This window comes from Elephas maximus, chromosome 11, assembly GCF_024166365.1.
Source record: "Elephas maximus indicus isolate mEleMax1 chromosome 11, mEleMax1 primary haplotype, whole genome shotgun sequence".
Taxonomy (NCBI): domain Eukaryota; kingdom Metazoa; phylum Chordata; class Mammalia; order Proboscidea; family Elephantidae; genus Elephas; species Elephas maximus.
The window spans coordinates 65,398,339-65,416,199 of record NC_064829.1 but is presented as its reverse complement, the minus strand read 5'-3'; the positions used below and the strand labels follow the sequence as shown (position 1 = coordinate 65,416,199).

Here is a 17,861-nt window from a genome sequence, read left to right as displayed (position 1 = left end):
AGCTACATGAGGAAATGCTTACAATCATTTGCCATTAAAGAAATGCAAATCAAAATTATGATGAGATACCATCTCACTCCAACAAGGCTGGCATTAATCCAAAAAACACAGAATAATAAATGTTGGAAAGGTTGTGGAGAGATTGGAACACTTATACACTGCTGGTGGGAATATAAAATGGTACAACCACTTTGGAAATTGATTTGGCGCTTCCTTAAAAAGTTAGAAATAGAAGTACCACACGATCCAATAATCCACTCCTTGGAATATATCCTAGAGAAGTAAGAGCTGTCACACAAATAGACATATGCACACCCATATTCACTGTAGTACTGTTCTCAATAGCAAAAAGATAGAAACTACCTAGGTGCCCATCAACAGATGAATGGATAAACAAATTATGGTATATTCACACAATGGAATACTCTAAAATAATAAAGTACAACGATCAATCCACAAAACAGCTCATAACATGGATGAATCTGGAAGGCATTATGCTGAGTGAAATTAGTCACAAAAGGCCAAATAATACATAAGACCACTATTATGAGAACTCAAGAAAAAGCTTAAACACAGAAGAAAACATTCTTTGATGGTTACCAGGGTGGGGAGGGAGGGAGAAGGGAATTCATTAACTAGATAGTAGACAAGAATTATCTTAGGTGAAGGGAGGAAATCAGCACAACTGGACTAAACCAAAAGCTAAGAAGTTTCCTGAATATGACCAAACACTTCGAGGGACAGAGAAGTAGGGGCAGGGTCTGGGGACCATGGTTTCAGGGGACGCCTAGGTCAACTGGCATAACAAAGTATACTATGAAAATGTTCTGCATCCCACTTTGGTGAGTGGCATCTGGGGTCCTGGAGGCTAGCAAACGGCCTTCTAAGATGCATCAATTGGTCCCAACCCACCTGGAGCAAAGGAGAATGAAGAACACCAAGGACACAAGGAAAATATTAGGCCAAGAGACAGAAAGGGCCATATGAACCAGAGATTCCATCAGCCTGAGACCAGAACTAGATGGTGCCCAGCTACCACCAATGACTGCCCTGACAGGGAACACAATAGAGGGTCCCTGACACAGCAGGAGAAAAGTGGGGTGCAGAGCTCAAATTTTCATAAAAAGATCAGACTTGGTGGTCTGACTGAGATTGGAGGAACCCCAGAAGACATGGCCCCCAGACTGTTGACCCAGAACTCAAACCATTCCTGAAGCCAACTCTTCAGACAAAGATTAGACTGGACTATAACACATAAAATGATACTCATGAAGTTCAAGTAGATACATAAGACTAAATGGGCAGCTCCTGTCTGGAGGCGAGATGAGAAGGCAGAAAGGCGCTGGTTGAATGGACATGGGGGAAATCCGGGGTGGAGAGGAGGAGTGTGCAGTCACATTATAGGGAGAACAACTAGGGTCACATAACGGTGTGTGTAAAAGTTTTTGTATGAGAAACTAACTGGAGGTGTAAACTTACACCTAAAGCACAATTAAAAAAAAAAAAAAAAAAGATTGACTACCTACTACTAATGTAAAAAAAAATGTAAAAGGAGGACTTTAAATAAAAGATCACTGAAGACCACAACTATTTATTCCAAAAAGTATTAATAGAGCTCCCTACTGCTCCACAGTGCAGGCAGAAATATGTATAGAGTCTGACTTCAAAAGGTGCTACTTAAACTAAAGAAGGAAAACACTTTGCAGAAATATTATATAGTACAGCTAGAAATCTAAAAAAAAAAAGATTTTAAATACTGATAGGTGATTACTTAAGACAGTAAACACAGAGTAGAATGTGTTTCTAAAAAAGCCTTAACTAATAAACATTTAGTTATATACTTAAAAGTTTCCCAGGGAAAACCACAAGAAATGCAAATTTATCATTGTGTGTGCTATTAAGCCAAACATTAGTTGTTCCATATTACATCCCTACACATAAAACTTCTCAAACTTGAAATTTTATGTATTTTCTTCAGAACCTGAAGCCTTTATTTCAATCACCTCCTACAATTAACTGCCCAACATTGCTTTCCTGCTGTCTCTTATCCACCGTTTGTGAACCTGAGACGTGATTCCGTCACCTTGTTTACAATTTACTTCATGGATTATACAGAAATCCCTTACATTTTTGCTACGTGTCTGATTTGGTTTTCTGTATGTCTGTCCTCATCTGTATATTGTCTTCAATTGCATGCCCTTGTAGATTGGTGAGCTGCTGTACAAGTATTTCAAATAGTACGACAAATAAGAGGGCACTTAAATATTTCTTTGTTGCAAATGATGAGAATTTTAGAAAAAGCAGTTATCAGAAATAAAAGCAGTAATCTTTTCACACTTTGGGGCCTTTTTTTCCATATATGTATATATATGTGTCTATGTGTGCTTTTTTTTTAATTTCTAGGAAATAAAATATACCCCTTTAATTTTCTATTCTATCTTTTACACTCGTTCTTACCAGTGTCCATTTGCCAGACATACACAGAGCCGTCTGAACATCCCACCACCAGGTAATCGTCAGAAGGCCTCCACTTGATTACTTGGATAGGAAAAAGGTGACGAGACGCCAGCATGATGCACTTCTTCTCTCTCAAACTGAGAAGTCCTACTGAGTGGTCACTGGCTACAGAGCAAATGCAGTGTTGCACTCTTGCCTGAAAAGAAGAATAAACCTTAATTATACCGAAATTAAAGTCAGAATAAAACGGATCCTGTCCTCAATACCTTAAACCAAAATTAATTATAGATTCAGTACTGATGATAACCAACCATAACATTAGGTTGTGTCGAAATACATTCATGTCTTTATATTACGCACGAAACACCCAGTTCAATCATCACAACACCTAAAAGAAAATACTAAATTAAACCTAGATCAAAAATAGAAAAGATGTGTTGGGAAATCTGCTGCTCAAATTTGAAGATGATCTTACTGAAGTGATTGCTATATCTGAGCTGGCAAAGCAGGAAAAGATTGATCTGGTATTATGTGCTCTCTTTCCACAGTATGAACTTTCCTTTGTTTGCCCTAGAGCTTTCTGCGGTGCTGGTTTCTGTTTGTGACTCCGTCATTTAGATTCTTGCTCCTCCCTGAACCTTTGCTCAAAAACCTTATGGGCCCTCGGCTACCACCATTTCTGAGGAGCCACAGAGATTTTTCATTGCCAGTAGATGTGCTTCCCTGTTTCCTCTCAGCTTCTGTCTGTAACACTGGCAGGAACACCACCTCAACGAACCACACAATTAAACACTCTGCTATGCGTTTCTGCTCATCTCTAGTTTTTGCCCTTCAATTCCTTTTCAGAAAAAGATGTGATATAAATAATCAAGCAAAGACACAATAAGGATCTGCATTAGCAACAGAGAACTGAATTCATTCTCTAGAAAATTAAAGCCTTTGTATTTTTGCAAGGCAATTTATAAGCAATTTAAAACTTTTTAGTGACTTATTTAGATTACGCTTCCAGTTCACAATGATGGAAATGGTATGAAAACAGCCATCTGAAATGCATGACTGTACATATGGTAGCTATTTATTGAGGATGATGCACACCGTACTACATGTATACTATCCCTTCTATGGGAGGGATCCCAAGGAAAAACTTCCCAAGTCTTACCCTGCTAGGCTCCTCCAGAGCAAAGGGACTGTTTTTAGCTAAAAGAACAGTATCTCACTGATTCCCCAAATGGAAAATGTTAATAGGTATAAGGTGGAAAAAAAAAAAAAAGGCGTGGCCAAATATGCTTGAGAAACGCTGAAGTTGTGATTGTTTTTAATCATAGAGAACCTCCAAGAGCCTTTAACGTGCTAATGTGAACATAATTATATTCATTTCTAAGTTAGCTTGAAAATAGTAATCTTATAAAATTGAATTTTTGAGGAACACACTTTGGGGAAAGCTGCTGTAGCTGTTTCCGTCTATGTTTTGGCTGCTAAGAAACTCAGGAATGAATTTTCTATTCATAGCAATGTGGGAGCTTAGGTACACATTTCTGAATGTGGACTCTCGGTGGTCTTGTTTACTTTCGTCTCTCATTTTCTTTTCACCATGATTTAGCTTTATTTTTAAACTTATTGTCATGGATTGAATTGTATCCCCCCAAAATATCTGTCAACTTGGCTAGGTCGTGATTCCCAGTATTGTATGATTGTCTACCATTTTGTCATCTGATGTGATTTCCCTATGTGCTATGAATCCTACCACTCTGATATAATAAGATGGACTAGCAGCAGTTATATTGATGAGATCTGTAAGATTAGATAGTATCTTTTTTAAGCCAATCTCTTTTGAGCTATAAAAGAGAGAAGTGCGCAGAGAGACATGGGGATCTCATACCACCAAAAAAGTAGTGCCAGGAGCAGAGTGCAGCCTTTGGGCCTTATGTTCCTGCTCTGAGATGCTCCTAGACTAAGGGAAGACTGATGACAACAACCTTCCTCCAGAGCCACCAGAGAAAGAAAGCTTTCCCCTGGAGTCGGCGCCCTGAATTCGGATTTCTATCCTACTGAACTGTGAGAGAATAAAGTTCTCTTTGTTAAGGCCATCCACTTGTGGTATTTCTGTTATAGAAGCACTAGATGACCAAGACACTTATCTTTATTTTAAATAAACTTAATAATTTTTATTTTTATAAACAACCTAAAATCAATTTGAATGAGGCAAGGCATTAATAAAGATAATAGTAAGATTTAACTGTTAACTTTGTTCTTAAATTCAGGTGTTTTATTCCTTGTTAGCTTTATTTATACTTTTTGTTTTATAATAATTTAAACAGTATAACTGACATACCAGGTATTTACTAATTGTCAAAGATAAGAGAACTAAGTTCAAAAAGATATCAAAAACCTTTATTAAAACATCATGTAAAATTTTCTTAAACGAACATGTGTTAAACTTATTTCATTTTCCCTGATGAATGTTCAAAGTATCACATGTGCTTTCTTTCATATAAAAGACATATTAAAGACTAAAGGGCAGTTGATTTCTGAAACAAAATTTAGCTTTATAACTAACCAAGAAATCAAAATCAAGTGGTAAACTACAAAAAAAAATCTACATTTAAATATAGACAATGTTAAAATAAAACAGGTTAAAAATCATGCCCTGATGCCTTTATTTTCAATTATTCCACACTACATAAAACATTTACCAGTTGCACCAAACATACATTGCTAACTCAAGACAACAGACGGTTTAATACAATGGATGCTTTGCATTTCTATGGGTTATCATTAACACTGAGTTTGTATTTATCAAAGATATCCAATGTTCTTTTAAATGGGATGGTTTCTACATTAACGGCTAACTACTATTGTCTATTTTGCAACGCTAATCTGCCAAAAAATGATCATTTTATTTATTTCTTTCATCAGAGAAAATAAAGCAGCAGCCTTTTGTCTTGTATAACAACTAGAAAGAATGATTCATCAATAGCACCCCTTTCATTGACGCACAGTCTTCAACTGCACATTGATCTATCACAGTACTCCACCTGTCACTGCTTTTGATTCTGTTTCTCCAACACACAAGCTCTCCAAAATCTTGTTCAAAAAGAACTATTCCTTAGTTATTGTCACACTCTTAAATGGCCTACTTGCTAGCCCCCAAGTCTGTAGTCGCTGCATGAGTGTTCACACTCTGTTATTCCTGTTTAAAGAGCAGAGAAAAATGAGGCATGAGTCAAAATTCACAGATCTACAAAAGTAGATCTTTTGCTGAAAGAAAAAAATCCAAAAACCTATAATCCCCAAAATTCTAGTTTTTTGTTTCCATGTGATGCATTTCCTTATAACACATATATTTACTTAAATATGTTTTAAGAATAGTGTTATTCCTCTTTTATATAGTACAATAATGATGTTGGCAAATGACATGTCCCACCCACAAAAATTTTTGGTCAGAAATAAAAATAATATACCATTCCTGTAAATGATAGTAAGCATCTGAAGAGTTAATTCTAGCTTTACTGTAATAAGCAACAGTCTGAAAATAGCCAAAATAATCAAGAATGAAAACAACAACAACAAAAAATCAATATTACTAAGCCCAAGAAAGCACAGTTACTAGAGGTACTTAACTCACAGGAAAAGATAGTTCTCTGCTTTTTAAATATGGATTAAAATAAATCTAATTTTTCTTCTTTCGAGAAAATGCTAGTCCAACTCATATGAAGAAAACTGGCCTAGAGTAGAAATGGCCCAATTCAGTAAAACCTCATTAATTTTGATTCCACTAATTAATTCTAAGTTGATGGGTACCTTCGCAGTCCGTGTGAAAATGAATTAATAGTATAAACAAAGCAAATGTCTAGCCTACTTAAATGTAGAAGGAAAAAAGATCATTTTCAAGCACCACTTTGGTATTAATTTTAATCCAAACAATGAATGGAGTAATGGTTAATAATTCTCAGCTATCTATTAAATGAAAGCACTTAAAAGATTTGCTAAAATACAATTAAACTTGCTTTCCTCTTATCTGTCCTCAAAAATTATTAAAGAAGCATTTCTTAAAGAATATTTTATAACTCATGTTCCTTCCTGATTTAGACCCAGCTTCCCCATAAATGAGTTGAATTAGCACAATTCCTTTATTATTAAGTTCCAGAGATCTTGGTTATTGAACACCTACTTCACCTACACTAACTAATTCTATCATTTGATTAATTACATTGCACTTCATTTTCTTCCACTTCAGCTTGAAAAAGTCACCTAAACATGACTTAACACCAAGGGCATTATAACATTATAACAAGATAATGTATGCATTTTAACTGCATAATTAAGACAATACTACAGCAGCTCAAAAATATGACCTCATGCCCCAAATCACTTACGCTCCAAGCTTTTTTGCTCACACGTCCAGTCACTAAAAAAGTTTGGAATGTATTTCTATATATGTATATTTATAAATTATATGTGTGTACTGCTGTGATAATACAGCATGTACATTGTAAAACATGCACAAAAATAAAAATTTGTAAAGGATGACTCAAAGATTAAATAAATTTCAGATGAAATAAAAACATTTTCTTAAATAATCTCACAATCACTAGATAACTTCACGTTAGCATTAGCCGATACCTTAAGACACATATATCCTTAGGAAGGGTTCACTCTTAATGACAGTAGATGTAAATACATATTTTACATAACTTTGAATTCTTTTGGCTGCCCTCTTGCCAGACTGATCCAATGATCATTGTTTAAACCTCAGAATGTAGCTGATGAAGAACTATTTTTCATTTGAAAGATATTCCACCAATATTTTCTCTGCCCATTTTGTGATACCTTGGATTAAGAACAAATCAAACCCGTTGCCATCAAATCGATTCTCACTCATAGCGACCCTTTAAGACAGAATAGAACTGCCTCATAGGGTTTCCAAGAAGCAGCTGGTGGGTTTGAATTCCCGACCTTTTGGTTAGCAGCCAAGCCCTTAACCACTGAGCCAGCTTGGACTAAAGACCACACAACATAAACTGCAAATCCCTTAAACAAACACATTTTAACTGGAAGCACAGCCTAGGAAAGCAACACTTTCACACTCCTTGCATGGCACGCCTACTCTACCCCCAAGCAGCATGTACCTATCTAACATGGGAAACAAATGAGGGCACCACTGTCCCTCCATCTATTATATGTTTATAAACCTCAATTTCTTAAGATAAAAAATAAATGTAAAATAAGCTTCTAATATTTCCTTCCTATACCCCAATTAATGGTCTCATATATTCCACTTTAGTGACCATTGCCATTGACTGCATTAAAGACTGTAAAACATAAATTTTAAAAATTTTATTGTTATAGGATAGCATCTATATAATATGAATCCAGCATCCTAACCACTATTTTATAGGTGAAAACTATTCAAATTCATGTTCTAATCACTGTATTAATTCTGTCCTAGAAGCAATATGTAACGATGACATCAAAAACTAATTAAAAGCAAAGGCTAATAATAAGCAGCAGAATAGTTAACCAAGTAAAAACTCTATTTCTATTTGATGAAAAATTCAAGACAACTGGGACACAGAGACAGGGAAGATACTGGACCAAAACAAGTATATTCCAAAGCTGCTTATTATTTATGAAGAAATTCTGGTCCTAAACCAAATAAAGTCTCGTGGAATTTGCCAGTAAATAATCCTCCTAGTACATTAGTGCTGAACAGCAGAATGCCACAAGCTATCACAGAGTCTGATAGACTCAGAATATACCACCTAGGTCATCCAGTCTGACCTTACACATTTTACACGACTTCATTTTAAACCATTCCCAGAAACCTCTTATGTAACTATTCTTAAGCATCTGCCATGATTACAGAAATTAGAGACAGCTAGTTTATCCCATCTACTAGCTCTCTGGGGAGGTGAATCTACTTACCAACAATTCCCAATGTAAATAATATATACATATATGTATTTTTTAATTTTCTATTTTTATTAACATGGTTTCTAAATTAAAATACTCTTTTTCTTCATGTCATTTCAGGAGCAATCCCCTATTTGCCCAAAATAATTTTTCTCTTTGTCTGCATATTCTCTAAATATATGAACACTCTAACTCTTGCTATCCTTTTAAATATGCCCATCATTAGACAAGCTATAAATGGCTTCTTCCACTCATAAATCAATCCCACTATTCTCTTAATCATTATTTCTCGTACTTCCCAGAACTCTTTCTATGGAACATAAGTGTGCCGTTAAGATGCATCATTTGTCACTTTTAAATATTCTACCTGAAAGGAAGTAAAAGTCTACAAATGTTAATTTCATTTTCACACTTTCACAAAACTAGAACCAAAGGAAAAACAATTTCATAAATTCATAGCTCACCCTTCTGAAAAAGAAGATAAAGGTCTGTTTCTTTAACAGCTGTTTCAGAAAATAAGAATACGCATTCCAGCCAAAAATATGACTCACATTCTAATTGAATAGTTAAGTTATATACAAGTAAGACTTCTAGGAACTGGTTTTAACATCTTTCTTCATTTATTATAAATTTAAAGATAATCAAGATAAAAAAAAGTGGGCTAATTAGAACACCATCTTTCAATTGCTTCAATTGTTGGTTAGTAATATGGCGAATAAACGTGAAGAATTTAATATAAGATTAAGAAGGTATCACCTATCAGATAAAAACATTTAATAAATGACATTGATATAATTTGTTAGGTTAGGGAAGGATAGATAATTTTTATCTTTTCTTCACGACACAAAACTAAATAAATTTTAGATACCACATTAAATGTTTGTTTTTAATCCAGCCATTTTTTTTTAATTCAAATTACATCGAATTTCTGGGTGGAGGAAGACATTTCAAGCTTCAAAAATATAAAAGAAGCTACATAGAAAAAAGATAAGTTGGATTACATAAAAACTGAAATTATCTGTAGGTTAAAAATTCAAAAGTAATTAACAAACTAGAAAAAAAATTGCAACAACAAAAGCCACATAAATTTAATATTTCAGTTAAGTTAAAAGCACATAAAACCCAGTAACTCAGTGCCCTTGAGTCGATTCCGACTCATAGCGACCCTATAGGACGGAGTAGAACTGCCCCATAGAGTTTCCAAGGAGCGCCTGGTGGATTCGAACTGCCGACCCTTTGGTTAGCAGCCGTAGTGCTTAACCACTACACCACCAGGGTTTCCTAAAAGCACATACAAACACTAATATCTCCGAAAGAAAGCAATGGGGGAAGGGCAAGAAATACATCTCAAAAGAAAAACAAATGACTAAAATCCTCATAGAAAAATTTCAGCATCTCTAATTATCAAATGCAAATTGAAACAATAAGAGATTATTTTAACCTATCTTTTTAGTCAACCAAAACCCGTTGCCATCAAGTTGATTCCGATTCATATCGATCCTACAGGACAGAGTAGAACTGCTCCATAGGGTTTTCAAGGAGCAGCTGGTGGATTTCAACTGCTGACATTTTTGGTTAGCAGCCGAGCTCTTAACCACTGCACTACCAGGTCTATTTAGTCAAAGTTTCTAAAAAATGATAACAGGAAACAGACAACATTTATTGTTTTCTTTACATTGGGTACTGTTTTGAATACTTGGCAGTAATTCATTACAGTCTCACAACAACACTTTGAGGTAGATACTATTATTTATCCCATTTTACAAATGTGGAAACTGAGGCACAGAAGTTAAATAACATTTTGTGCTGGCAAGGCCACTTAAATAGGCACAGAAAATAGAAAATAATTTGGCAATATACCTCCACAGCCTTAAAATCATTGATAGCCTATTACAAGTAAATTCTGGGGTTCTTTTTTTTTTTTTAGTCTAAAAAACTATTCATGGACTCTATCCAAAACAAATAATCTTAGATGAAAAAGAAAATTTTTACAAGATATTCAACACTACATTATTGACAATAGTGGAAACCGGGAACAATCCAAATATCCAAAATATTGAAATGTTAACTGTGATTCTCTTATGTGTAGAAGGTTAATAGTTGACCTTTTATCTTCTTATTTGCCTCTATTTTCAAAAATCTTAACAGTGTGTATATATTTTTAAAATTGGAGTTTAAACTTACATACTACTTTTAAATAGCAAGTAATGTGCTACAGTAAAAGATGGTAAAAGGGGGCTATACCTGAAAAACCTCAAACTTGAATAATCAAAGATAAAAACTAAAAAATAAGCTACAAGAGAATACTGTATACATTGAGGAGCGCACACTTCTACAAAGAAAACTAGAAACAGAAATTCAAAAGAGTGGCTGTTCACTTCTACAAAGGGAGAAACAATTTTAAATTGTTGATTTATTGAATATTTTAAGTATGCATCAAAATCAAAATTACTTATGTAAATCAATAAAGAAAATACGATCTAAAATTGGAAAAATGCAACTATTTTTAAATAAAACTCTTATATCTACTAGCAGGCAATAGGGCATAGTTTATGCCCTCCAAGTAGGACTACTTTAAGTCAAATTCCAGCTGTGTCACTTGCTAACTGTGTAACCTTGGGTAAGTTATTTAACCTCTCTGAGCCTCATTTCTCTGTGTAATGTGGTTAACTAAAATAATCACACCTCACAGAATTGCTGTGGAAGTTAAATGAAATAATGTATACAAAGCCATTAGCTCAGTAACACATTATGTATGCAAAAGATGATAGTAGTTAATACTGCCTTTACTATTCTAATTATTACATCAATATGTATCATATAGTCTATCTTTAAAGATCTAATTCTACCTATTTTCTGAAGGGTTTTTTAAGTGTTGCTAATATAGGTATTTAATATAGGTATTCACAAGGCAATATGAAAGCATTTATAATTCTTCAAGTACATCAGTCTCCCCTTCTCATATTTTCTTGTCTTATGAATACCTCTGCTGTAATTTAACCTGAATAATTCCTTCCCATCGGCATCCTCGGCAACATCACTCACTCATTGCCTTAAAATTACATTAACGATGTTTTTAGCACTTTTAACAATTTACAAATCAATAGAAGTATTCAATCTCACAACTCAACAACCACTTTCATCTGTTCCCTAACATTACTTCATACAGCTTTTCTAATGAATTTACTTTATGACCTTTCTTTGCATGCCTTTAAAACAAGCCTTTAAAGTGCTTTCTTTAATTTCATTTACGTATTTATGGGTTTTAGAGACTGAGATGGTCAAATCTGCAGGACCTGAACATATTCTAAGGCTTTCGAGGGAACTTAAAACCGTTGCCCTTTTCCCCTTCCACACATCAGTCAGCAGTCCCCAGTTGTCTGCCCTGCCCCTCGTCCCATCCAAATCTTGGGCTGCACATGCTCGGGGACTAACATTTTGTTTAACAAAGGGCCTCAGCTGTCAGAGTGCACTGAATTCTGACTCCAGGTGGTTGTTGGTCCTGCCTTTCTACTTTCTGACTCCACACTTAGAATGAGTGGCACCATCTATCTGATCTGGAGCCCTGGTGGCACAGTGGTTAAGACCTTGGCTGCTAATTAAAAGATCAGTAGTTGGAATCCACCAGCCACTTCTTGGAAACCCTAAGAGGAAGTTCTACTCTGACCTACAGGGTCACTACAAGTCGGAATCAACCTGACAGCAACAGGTATCTATCTGACGTAGTAACTTAATCTGCCTGCATGCCTCATCCTCTTGATCCGAATCATACCTCTGTCCTTACAAGAATAAACACTGAATTTATACACACTTCTGACATAACCAGAAAACAGGTTTTTTTCCCCCTTCCTCATGGAAACAAATGCGTTAACAGATACCGTTAACATTGTTCTAACTGAAGATGCTAAAAGGATTCGTGTGTCTCTTTCCTATTGCTAAGTTTATAAACAAAGACTGTAAAAGTACCTTTTTGTTTAGAAAGGATGCTGGCTTGCTTTTTAAGTCTATATTAAAAAACGTACAGAAACCTAACCTTCAGTGTCTACAACTAGGCCAGAAAGTTGTACCTAGTCCACAATTTATGCCCTAAGAAAAACAATAAATAGGGTCAAACTTTGCCCTTGATCATCCGGGGTCATGATGGGGAAGGCTTGGTAAGGATAATAGTCATACCCCTCTAGAATCTACCCCCAAATGTCCAGAAGAAACGATCCAGCTTGGGGGTCTTGTGCCACTCAAATAGTTAAAAACTCCAATTCTCCCTGGTGGCACAGTGGTTAAGCGCTTTGCTACCACCAAAAGGTTGGCAGTTTAAACCCATCAGCTGCTCCATGGGATAAAGATGTGGCAGTCTGCATCCATAAAGATTACAGCCTTGGAAACCCTAGGAGGCAGTTCTACCTTGTCCTATAGGATCACTATTTGTTGGAATCAACGTGATAGCAATGAGTTTTGAGTTTAAGCAGGAACAGCACAAGAGTTATAACTACAATTTCTAGGGAATCAGGGGACAGTAAAACCCTTTTGCATTGGTGGTTCAGTGGTAGAATTCTCTCCTTCCATGCCAAAACCTGGGCTAGATTCCTGGTCAGTGCAACTCACGTGCAACCACCCCCCATCTGTCTGTGGAGGCTTGCATGTTACTATGATACTGAGCAGGCTTCAGCAGAGCTTCCAGGCTAAACCAATCTGGGGAGAAAGGCCTGGTGAACTACTTCCAAAAACCAGGCGATGAAAACCTAATGAATCACGGCAGTCTGATCTGTAACTGATCATGGGGATCTTTCTCCCACAGAGCAGCTAGTGAGTTCGAATCGCTGACCTTTTGGTTAGCAGCTGAGCGATTAACCACTGTGCCACCAGGGCTCCTGATGAATCAAAAAAAAACCCCACTGCCATCCAGTCGATTCTGACTCATAGCGACCCTATAAGACACAGGCGAACTTTTGGAAGGTTTCCAAAGCTGTAATCGTTACGGAAGCAGACTGCCCCATCTTTCTCCCACGGAGTGGTTTTTGGTCACCAGCTGAGTGCTTTATCCACTGCGCCACCAGGGCTCCTGATTAATAGGATCTACGAATCTAATACTGCTCAAATAAGACACCATCACATGCCTAGGTTAGACAGTTGACATTCCTGTTTTCAAAAACCCATGCTGCCCTCTTCTGGATATTTCTGGGGCACACGTATGAGATTATGTGACAGTAAAAGTTTAGTAAGATGTAATAAATGAAAAGTAATCATTTACTTAACTTATATATTAAAGAATTTAGCCTATATGCTCACAATCAGAAACATATAATTGGTACAATAATTATACCAATTATCATCACCATAATAATCTATTTTAAAACATTTTCCAAATTTTCTGTTCTGAATAATGTTCTAGCAACAGCAAAATGGCTCTGACAATCCAATCATCCAATGCAAATGAGAAGTGAATATTAAATATATATTTAATAAAACATTGAACTTAAGGCAGTCACTTAATGTAGTTCCCTCCCTACTCATTCCCCTGCCTTCCAGAAGCAAACCATGACCTAAATTTGATATTTTTATTTCCAGTTCAATCTTAATACTTTCCCTACCTATAAATATACCCATAATCATATAGTATGATTTTGTGTGTTTTTGTATATGATACTATATTACATATACACACACACTCCCCATAAATGTTCAATGTCATAGGCTATGCTTCTAAATCCAGCCATCCACTGTGGCTGAAAATCAACTGAGAAAATGTGGGTAGCTCCACATAGAGGTATCACTACTATTCTATACATGAGAAATATTCTGCTGGGTCATTAGTGTTATTTTTCTTTTAATTTCTGAATTTTCATTGCTGTCAATCAACCAAGTTTGGGTTAGTAAGAGAAATTAAAAAAAAAAACTCAATATTTTAAAATTATTTTCTTCTCTTAGTATTTTATCAGTCTGGTTTCTTTCTCTGTGAAAATGAAAAAAAGTTCCTGGGTCTTGAAAAGTGGACCCCTTTATGCTGGAAACTATAGTAAAAGAAGATTGATAAATAAAAGGGGAAGGTAAAATAGACTGGAGGAGAAGTGGGAGGGAAGGTGTCAGATCATTCCCATCTGTGACTACATAATCCTAATGATTTGGAGGAAGTTTTCTGCTGCGGCTCTCCAGAGGCCTTAAAAATATCTGCCTTCCCTTTTAGTAGAGCTCTTCCTCATACTCCTCTTTTGGCCTCCCCTAGCCTAGAGTTCACATCCTGGTAATTTACCCAAGGCAACCTCTGACAGCATTCAAATTCGGAAAGCATTCTATCTCTAATCACTCCGTGTTGCTTAAATTCTTAGTCATTAGAATAAAATTAAACTAAAATGCTATAGCTCTGATGTATTAAAAAACTATAGTGTGGAAAATCTCTGGAAGAATGTACAAGACACGGCAGTCTGTTTTAAGGGAACCAGGTAGCTAGAAAATAGAAAGGGGAGGGAGACTTACTTTTCATTTATACCCTTTAGTACCTTTGAAACTTTATACTAGGTGCATGCATTATCTATGTATAAAATATTATTAAAATACTGCAGTAAATAATATTCTAAGCACAGATGAAAATGTAATAAGTCAGTTAAAATTTTAGCAAACCTGTTCAAAAAATATTTTTTAAAAAGTCTTTTATATGGATATTTGAAATGGCAATCTAATTTAATAATAAAGTAAAGGCCCCACTTTAAATTCAAAATCTGAAAACAAGTTCCAGCATCTCTCACAAGGTCAATTATACACGGAGCTGAATCTGCAGCTCTGTTAGACTAGTTTCCGAAGGCTCCGGTTGTCCTGATGCCTTCGATATGCCCCTGCCCGCACCCACCAGAGCATTTTGTTAGTACCTCTCCTTTTTCATTTATATTCTGTCTTATATCAAAGTTACTTGAATACTTCCCTTATCCTCTTTCTAAAATGCAAGTTTATATCCCTGGAACACTTAAACAAATTACTTGGCAGATATTAAGTACCCCCCATCCAAAAAAGTTAACTTTCTGAATTGCTCTCCATGATACTTTGACATGACATGATCCTGAATTACCTAAATATTTTATATCTCAAAGGGCACGTTGGGGATTTTTTTTTCTTATTAGATTTTAATTTTTTCAAATAATCTGTATCAGCTACAAGTTAAAATCTCAGTTAACAAGACTATTCATAGAGACAGAACTCAATTTCAAAGCACTTTGTCTAAATGGACTGTTACCATTTTGGAAAGAATGTTAAATAAAGTTCCCTTAAAAAATGAAAAATTAAAATCCTTCAATGTAAAAATTGAGAGTATTAACCATTTACACTAAACCCTCCTAAAATGTCATATTTCTAAAAATATTAGCTTTTTATTTGATATTAGTGTCCAACTTAGAAATACATCACTGAAAAAACAATCCATCTCCACAAACACATGTATAAAATGTCCCAAAGTCATCATTATGAGCTGTCACACTTTCTATAGGCAATTACATTTTCTCTCCCATGTTACAATAAATGTTTACGTAAAGGGATTTATCGATAAGTGGAGCCCTGGTGCCACAGTGGCTAAGACCCAAACCCAGTGCCATCGAGTTGATTCCAACTCATAACAGTGGCTAAGAGCTCAGGCTAATTAAAATGTCGACAGTTCAAATCCAGGAACTCCTTCCACTCCTTGGAAACTCCACAGGGCAGTTCTACTTTGTCCTATAGGGTCACTATGAGTCGGAATACTGATAAGTATTTTGAAAACACATACCTTGCCTCTATTAAAGCATACGTTCACTTTTTGCTCAGGTGAACTTGAAAATAATGAGATTTTAGAATGTCTTCAGGGATATTTAAGTCATTTTAAAACAAAAAATAGGAATTTCATTCAATAGATACATTTTAAACTGTGGCTATGCTCAGGCACACGCCACGCTATTTAAGATCTAATAAGAGGAAAAAAAACTATCTCCATCTTCTCTTTCTATGTGCCCAATAGTAAATGACCATAATTTTTATTATTAATTTTAGTTTTAAAATTGAAAGAGTTTTGTTAATTCTCTTGTCACATTTTCTTTGTTATTCTAGATCCCACTTACATGCCTCATAGCAATATAACTTGGCCCCACTGAAGTGAAATCATCTTTTATAATCAACTTACGCTACAGTTTTCAGGTGGAACTAGAAGTTGAGTAATCTCGCCACCGTGCACACAGAAGATATGTTTCATTTCTCCAGAAAATATGTCCCAAATGATGACAGAAAAGTCCACACCACCAGAAATGAGGTATCTTTGATCATAACGTGCTGACACCTGATGAGGATATAGCAAACATGTGACTTTGTTCCGATGGCCTCGGAGTGTTCTGTGAGGTGGCCAACCTGTGAAAGAGGTTTTGCTTTTAAAATGGGAAAATCAAAGTCTTACAAAGTTTCAATAAGTAAAAATAGACATGAATTATCAAAGTAGCTATGCATAACTTTGTAACAGAAAAGGCTTATAATTTTATCTTCTAGAACTGCTCTGTCCAACATGGTAGCCACTAGCCACGTAAGACTATTGAGCACTAAAAATGCAGCTAGTCTGATAGAGACATGCTGTAAATGTAAAATATACATGCAATTCAAAGAGTACAAAATATATAATGTAAAATACCTCATTAAAATTTTTATACTGATTATAAATTGAAATGATAAGTTTTTCTATTTTGGGTTAAATAAAATATTAAAATTAATTCCACATGTTTCATTTTACTTCTTTGACAAGATTATTAAAAATTTAAAAATTATATATAACTTGCATTATATCTCTGCTGGACAGCACTGTTTTAGAAGATTACCAATTGCTGATAGTAATTATTTTATAAACCACAGAGGTAACTAATAGCAAATAGCATATGTCAAAGAAAGAAAATGGAATACTTGCTTATTTACCGTGAACATTTTTTATTTCAGTAATAGCAACTGAGTATTTTATCATCTGCACATTAAATTCTACCAACCATATACAGCAAACTAACAACTACACTTGTTCATTGTATTTGTTAAAAACAAAGAGCAGGGCATTTTTAATTCACGGTTATACAGTTCTCAAACTCCTTTTTAGATCTTCAGTATACCTCTTCTGAGCATGTGCTCCCCTTGGAGCAGCTGTACGATGGCTGTCTGTGTGGCAGGTACAATAATTATGCTTCCATCTTCACGACCACAAACGAGCCGTCCATGTGCTGGTATATACACACTTGCGGTTACTTTAAGAGGTTCACTACTGTTGGGAATCACACTTAGCTGATCAATAATTCCAGCAGGACAAGGATTCAGTTTATCAAATGCCTCTTGCAAACTAACAGAAGTTGTCATCTCCAGCCCTGCAGAGGTTTTGTTTCATAAAAAAGAAAAATATTGGTACATGTTAAAAAAAAACATTAAAATAAGTGTACTTCTGGTAGATTTGACAGTATACGAAAACATAAAAACTGTCATCAAATATTATCCTAAGAAGAAAATGATACATT

At 35.3% G+C, this 17,861-nt stretch overlaps 1 protein-coding gene across 4 annotated transcripts in view; it reads right to left on the bottom strand.

Moving 5' to 3' along the window:
• Window positions 1-17,861, bottom strand: part of WDR7 (WD repeat domain 7) — a 412,772-nt gene that overhangs the window by 335,751 nt on the left and 59,160 nt on the right. For all 4 annotated transcript variants that reach the window (XM_049901825.1, XM_049901822.1, XM_049901823.1 and 1 more), the window contains 3 exons: window positions 17,466-17,714; window positions 16,508-16,728; window positions 2,458-2,653 (listed from right to left, as the gene is read on the bottom strand). In XM_049901825.1, the coding sequence (XP_049757782.1) occupies window positions 2,458-2,653; window positions 16,508-16,728; window positions 17,466-17,714 (666 nt within the window). The remainder of the gene's footprint in view (window positions 1-2,457; window positions 2,654-16,507; window positions 16,729-17,465; window positions 17,715-17,861) is intronic.